Source organism: Gracilinanus agilis, chromosome 2 (genome assembly GCF_016433145.1).
Source record: "Gracilinanus agilis isolate LMUSP501 chromosome 2, AgileGrace, whole genome shotgun sequence".
Lineage (NCBI taxonomy): Eukaryota > Metazoa > Chordata > Mammalia > Didelphimorphia > Didelphidae > Gracilinanus > Gracilinanus agilis.
The window spans coordinates 321,250,756-321,258,002 of NC_058131.1; the positions used below are offsets into that span (position 1 = coordinate 321,250,756).

Sequence of the window (7,247 nt, forward strand, 5' to 3'; positions counted from 1 at the left end):
GCAGGAGATGATCTGTGGATTCTTTTAATCTCCATTTTACCCTCTTGTACAAGAATGTTAGGGCACTTTTCTTGGATACTTTCTTGTAATATGATGTATAGTCTTATTTTTTTGCTCGTAACTTTCAGGTAGTCCAATCATTCTTAAATTGTTTCTCCTGGATCTATTTTCCAGGTCAGTTATTTTTTCAATTTGATATTTGATATTTTCTATTTTTTCACTCTTTTGATTTTCTTACATTGTCTTTTGGTGTTTTCTTAAGTCATTAGTTTCTATTTGCTCAATTATAATTTTTAAAGACTAAATTCCTTCTATGACCTTTTGCTCCTCCTTTTCCATTTCATCAATTCTACTTTTCATGGCATTATTTTCTTCATTGGATTTTTTTGTCTCTTTTTCCAGTAGGTCAATTCTATTTTTTAAAAACCTTTTTTGTTCAGTGGATTTTTGTACCTTTTTTCCAGTTGACCAATTTTGCTTTTTTAAACTATTTTCTTTTTGCATTACTTTCATTTCTTTTTCTCATTTTCCCTTAACCTTTCTTATTTGATTTTTAATTCCCTTTTGAGTTCTTCCAGAGTTTGAGATCAATTCCCATTTCTGATTTTTTTTGACATTTTGCCTATAGTTGCTTGGGAATCAACTATTCTCTGTTGGTTCTGCTCTTTGCTCTTTTTCCCCAGAGAAATTTTCTAGGGTTAAGTGTTTTTTTCAGTTGTTTGCTCATTTCCCAGTCCTTTTTTTGCCTGTGGACTGGGAATTCTGCAAACTGCTTGCTGATTCTTTCTCTCCTCTGCTGGTTTGTAGTATTAGGCATGGTGAGCTAATTTGCTTTCTGAAGCAATTTCAAAAGATTGTTATAGAAGGATAAGCAGAGCAGTTTGGACTTTTGCTGCTTCCAAGCCACCATCTTGACTCCACTCTCCAAAATCTCCCTGTTCTAAAACAAACAAAAAATTTACACAGTCTCTTCCACTATCATCTTTTCTTTCTTTTAAAAAACACCTTGGAAATACTAACTATATTTAGTATACTTTTTTCCTCCACTTCATTTTGCTCATTCTTTTGCATTAATCAACTGGAATTACTCTCCCTAAGATTCCCAATAATCTCTGAATCAACCAAACCATAGCCTTTACTCAGTCTTCATTCCTTTTTGATGTCTTAGCCTCAATTAACTCTATTCAAGAGCAGAGGAACTTTCTCCTCTTAGACACTTTCTCTTCCCTGTGTTTTTATACATAAACTTTCCTAGTTCTCCTTCAGTCAGACTGATCCTTCTTAGTTTCTTTTGATGAAGAATTAATTACTTATGTCATACCCCATGCATGTGGCTTTATTTCATGATTATCCTGGGATTTCTTCTCATTTCTACCTTTTTTGTTGTTCAACCATTTCATTTTTGATCAATTCTTTATGACCCTATGTGGAATTTTCTTGGCAGAGATACTGGGATAGTTTCCCATTTCCTTCTTTAGATTATTTTATAGAAGAACTAACTGTAGCCAACATGGTTAAGTGACTTGTTCAGGATCACATAGCTAGAAAGGATCTGAGGTCAGATTTGAACCCATAAAAATGAGTCTTCATGATTCCAAGTTCAGTGTTCTAACCACTGCTCCACCTTTCTGGCCAGTTTTCTATCTATGCAGATAACTCTCAGATCTCTATGCCCAGTCCTCCTCTCTCCTGAGCTCCAGACATGTATCACCAACTTCTTATTGGGCATTCCCATCAGGATCCCAAATATGCCCATAAACATCTGAAAGCACAGAATTAATTATATTTCTCCTCCTCCCAAAAAGTGTTTTCTGAATTCCCTATTTAATAATAAGGGTTACTATTTATATAGCGCCTTAAAGGTTGAAAACTGCTACATAGATATACATATAATCATTTTGATTCTTTTTTAAAGTAGTAAATAAATAAGGCATAATTTGGCCAAAAGATACATGTATATATACAACTACGGCTTGCTTATTTCTATTTATGAGTTCTTTCTCTGGAGGTAGAATACATTTTATTCTTCAAGTAGCATTTCTGTTGCTATATAAAACATTTTCTTGGTTCTGATCATTTCACTCTTCATAATTTCATGTAGGCCTTTCTATGATTTTTAGAATAACCTACTCATCATTTCTTATAACACAGTATTATTCCATCCTCATAATATGCCTCAGCTTGATTTTCTTTTTAAAAAATAGTTGACTTTTTCCAAACAAGGATTTAAAAACATTCATCTGTCTGTCCCACTATCCTTGCCCTTTAGTAAATTTTGAAAGTGGAAAAATAAAGACTTTAGTGCATAGCTGCATTATCAAACAGCAGAAATTCCCATATTAGCCATGTCTGCATTTTAAGTTCATTATCTAACTCTCAAGAGGTCAGTGATATGGTTAATCTTTATTCTTTCAGACTTGTGGTTAGCTAATATTTTACTTATATATATTTTTTAGAAATACAATTCAGTTTTACTTACCTATTCAGATGGTTTTTGCCTTCATTAACAAAAAAATCCTTACCTTCCATCTTAAAGTCAATAATATGCTTTGGTTCCAAGGCAGAAGAGAAATAAAGGCTTAAGTGACTTGCCTAAGATCACACAGCTAGGAAATGTCTAAGGCCAAATTTGAACCTAGGACCTCCAGTCTCTGGGCTTGACTCTCAGTCCATTGAGCCCTGTAACTGCCTTCACTTTCATTTTTATTATTCTCATCCTCAATTTTCATATTTGTCTTGTTAATTTGTTGTAGGTTTTTATTGTTCAATTTTTTTAAATTGTATACCCAATTCATTGATCTGGGTTTTTTCCTCTTTTACTGATAAAACTTTCATTTAATTCTTGCAATTGCCCTGTGAGGTACATGCTATTACTATGTCACAGATGAGGAAACTGAGACTGACCAAGATTAAGAGACTTGCTCGGGGAAACATAGCTTGTGTCTGAGATAGGATTTGAACTCAGTTCTTCCTTACTCCAGGTCCAGTGCTTTGTTCACAATGCCAGTTAGGCACAGTTTATTTCTGTTGAAGACATCACCGTCCTTCTAATTGTTCAGAACGATAATATCAGAGTCAGCCTTGACTGTTCTTCTCCCTTACTCCTCCCATCCAATTACTTCCCAGGCCTACCTGCATGGTATCTCATGTTTATCTCCTTCACTCCACTCATACAGTTACACTCCTAGAGCCATTTTTTTAGCAGTAGTCTCATAGATGATCTCTTGGTCTCAAGTCTCCAATCCTCCCTTCATACAGCTTCCCAAGTAATATTTTTAAAGCACATGTTCTTACATGTTATTCCCTATTTCCTATTAGTACCCTAAAAATCCAGTTACTTCATATTGCCTTAAGGATAAACTAAAAATGTCTTTCTTTGACTTTGCAAACTCTAAATTCAACCCACCCTTCCATGTTTATTGCCTCACTAAACTTTAAAATAAATCAAAGTTCAACATGGTTGACCATCCCTGCCTAAAGGATTAAAATCCTTTCAAAGTCTTATCAAAAGACAAAGGTCCCAGCCCAGGTGGATAGTTTGGGGACTGGGTATAAAGTTAGCTTGGAAGAATACTTTCAACTTGACCTTGGCAAGCTAAGTAGAAAATAATTTCACATAGAAATATCAATAATTAATACAGTCAAATGTTAATTTTTATCAGAAATCATGCATCAGTACACATATCTCAGTACACACACATTATGAATGCACCATTGTCATTGATTAAGTTTAAGAATATAGGCTGATTGCCCTTGAAAAACTGCAGAGATTTTAATGATTCCACAATTCACTTTTAAATAAATAACCATATTTTAAAATATTTGTATTCTTCTAATTCATACCACATGTCTGTACCACAATTCCTAAAGAACTAAAGTTGTAAATCTACCGAAAAGGCAATGGAGAAATATGTAGTGGGTGTGGGTAAATGGCAACTCTTTTAAAAGAAATTTTACTGAAGTGGCATACATGTTAAAGGAGAAATGTAAAATCAGAAAGGGAAATGAGTTAGTTATGTATGGAGATCAGAAAATAACTAAGGGATATCCCACATGTTCCACTGGTACTCAGGTAATATCAAGGGCTTTTAAAGGAAGCTGCATAGCACATCGGATGTACGTACTATGGAGAACATATGAGAAGACTTGGACAAGGAGCATAAGTCAATGAGTTGTATTCTGTACCCTTGGGGAAGTGCCTATGTAAGTTTAATCACAGATTTATATCAAATATTTTATTATTAGTATCAGAATAATAATAATGTTGATGATGATTATAAACAGGAAGGGAAAATTTGGAGACCAAGAATATCACATCAAGATCAAGTATTTTTAAAAAAAATCTCCTCCTAAATATGTTGGAAGCTCCAAAGACAGGTCTTTACCCAAAACAATTGATCAAAAGAATAACTTTATTCTGGGGCTTGTCTTTCTTTTATACCTCTACTTATGCAGAAATATACCCCTACTTTACCATAAAGAGTGAACAAATTACCACACCTAGTGGAAATGTTGAGCAATTATTGCCCACCACAATCTGAAGATCATCATTCACTCGATAGATTCACTGCTCTTCTCTTTATGTTTTTAATATGCAACCACTACATCCCATCTCCCTAAAGCTTGAAAGCAAGAATGCACCACTAGTATGATAGCCTCTGTTCCTAATCTATTTCCCACTATCTTTAGTATCATAGAAACATAGAATTCCAAGACTGTATGGGACCTCAGAGGTCCTTTAGTATGATCTGTACCTTAAAAAAAGGAATCTCTTCCAGAACATCCATAAAAAGTGGTAATTCTGACTTTCCTTTAACACCTCTAGAAATGGGGAAAGGGTGTTCAACTTGATTTTGATCAATTCTTATTACTAGGAAATGGTTCCTTACATTAAACCCAAATCTAACTTTCTTTAACTTTCTTTGATATTAATTCTGCCCTCTGTGGCCAAGCAGAAGGAATCTAACCCCTCAACTAACTACTAGTTCTGCCTGTATTTGAAACAAGTAATCTTGGCCTTTGCCCAAGTCTTATGTTCTTCACTTTACACAATCTCAGTTATTAGATAGTAGACATAACAAAATGAAGATCTCAAAGAAAACTTAAAGGCCATCAAATCTAAACTTTTCATTTTAGATGAGAAGAATGATTTGTACTAACCCTTACTTGACTTGGTCAAGACCACACAGAGAAATTAGAAAGAATAATAGAGATCCAGTTTCTTAATTTTAAATATGAGGAAACCAAGCACAAAGCAAAAACATAGCAGAGCTAAGGTCCTTTGCTTCCAAAGTTTTTATTATTTGTATGTACTACATGAGATTTCTTTATATAGGATAGCTTCCAGTCCCCTAGAATTCTGGTTACTTGCCTTTGAACCCATTCGAACTTGTCATTGTTCTTAAACTAAGGGATTATATATCCATGTTAATGAAGTAGCCAAGCTCTTGACCTCATTCATCCCTTTGTGTTGCTAGACTGCTCTACTGACCAGGGTCACTCAATCAATATCATGAGAGCTTGTGATTTTAGAGTTGGAAATAATGTTAGAGATCAGCCCAATCCCTTAATTTTAGAGAGGAGTTAATTAAAGTATAAGTAAGTTCTTCCTTTGAGCTTGAACAGAGGCCACAGAAAACTTCTTCTGGAATTCCAAACGATGCCCCACTCCAACCTTACCCACCAAAGGGAAAAACAGATGAAAGTTTTCACTTGCATTGTCTAAGGTTCCCTTGGGATCTAACTAGGGCTAGTTGAAACAGAGGATGAAGAATTACTCTTTGTCCCTAATGAGGAGTTTAGAGAATTGTGCTCTAAGGAGATATTATAATCTAGGGAGGCATTTCTAGTTTGTTCTATCTACACTGTGACCCAGGGTGTGCTACAAAGGAAGCCTCTGTGTCCATATTGCAGACCTATAGCCATCTCCTCTGTATCTGCACACAAGATTTTCCAGGTCTTCAGTGTGAACTTAAAATTATCCAGAGGAGAAACATGGAAGTAACTGAGGAAGTCCCTTCTGTCAGAGCCTATGCAGACCAACCAGGTAAGGGATGAAGGAGAAAAGAAAGACAACAGAAGTTTAATGACACACACAGATCTCTATCTCTCCTTCTATCCAGACAGTTAAGGCCTGAGGGAGGGTGATGGGAAAAAGCTCATCTATACACTGAGATCCCTATTCCTCCTTCCCAATAGTACACTCTTAACTTAGTACCCTCTAGAGTCATTGTGAGAAATGTACCTTGGGCCATCCTGCCTAAACTCATGAGTGGTATCTCTGCCACAAAGACCACTAAAGAAACTAGAGACTAAGAATTCCAAGATCTTAGTGCCTTTGTCTTTTGTCCAGTGATGAGTTCCTGCTGGCTATTCTAATATCATTATATTATTGCTTCTTCTCTTCAAAGGAGGTGAAGATCCTCGAGATCTCTGACAATAGGCTTATAGTAGCACTGGGTGAGGAGACAGAGTGAAGAACTTAGGGAAAGGACAATAGAAAGGGAAAAATAGATGAAGCAGGACCAAGAATAGAGGAATCATAGAATAACAGAGGTAAGAAGAAACTTAGAACATACAATTTTGAAAAGGAATTTAAAGATCATCTAATCTAACCACATAGTTTAGCTTACTATGTTTATACTGAGGCAAGCTGTAAAAACTGACCCAGTATAAGCAAAATGAAACATGCCATCAAATCAAGTTTTATATTTAATTGTATTTTATTAATTTAATTAATTTTTTCACCAAATCAAAACAAAGTTTGGAAACAAGTTCAGTTAGGAGAAGAAAACAAAGAGCCCAGGATATCATATAGATGGGGATCTATAAATACCAAATTAAGGGGGAAAGAGCAAGGCCAGGATAGGGAGGAGTTCACCTGGAGTATGACAAAACTGGAAAGGAAGGCTACATCTGATAGTTTCTGGTTTTATAAATTATTCTTGCTAATTAAGTGCTCTGCTCCATTTTGCCAAGGGGCTGACATTTCACATATTGTCATTACTCTCAAAAATTCAATATTCCAAGTCTTGTCACCTTATCCTAAGTTAAACCCTATTCAAAATTGAGGCCTACTGGGAGAATACAAATTTATGAAAGAAGGGGTTTATGTATAGAAAGTATGTATGTGTATATCTGTATATATACACAATATATATATATATATATATATATATATATATATAGCTAGAGGGAGAAGAAGAAAGAGGAGGAGGAAGAGGAGGAGGAGGAGAAGGAGAAGGAGA

The 7,247-nt window shown here is 35.1% G+C and overlaps 1 protein-coding gene across 1 annotated transcript in view; it reads left to right on the top strand.

The window, feature by feature from the left end:
• Positions 1–5,994: 5,994 nt before the first annotated feature.
• Positions 5,995–7,247, top strand: part of LOC123233702 (olfactory receptor 1N2-like) — a 6,571-nt gene continuing 5,318 nt past the window's right edge. Inside the window, exon 1 of the mRNA XM_044659759.1 lies at positions 5,995–6,046. Coding sequence (XP_044515694.1) covers positions 5,995–6,046 — 52 coding nt within the window. The remainder of the gene's footprint in view (positions 6,047–7,247) is intronic.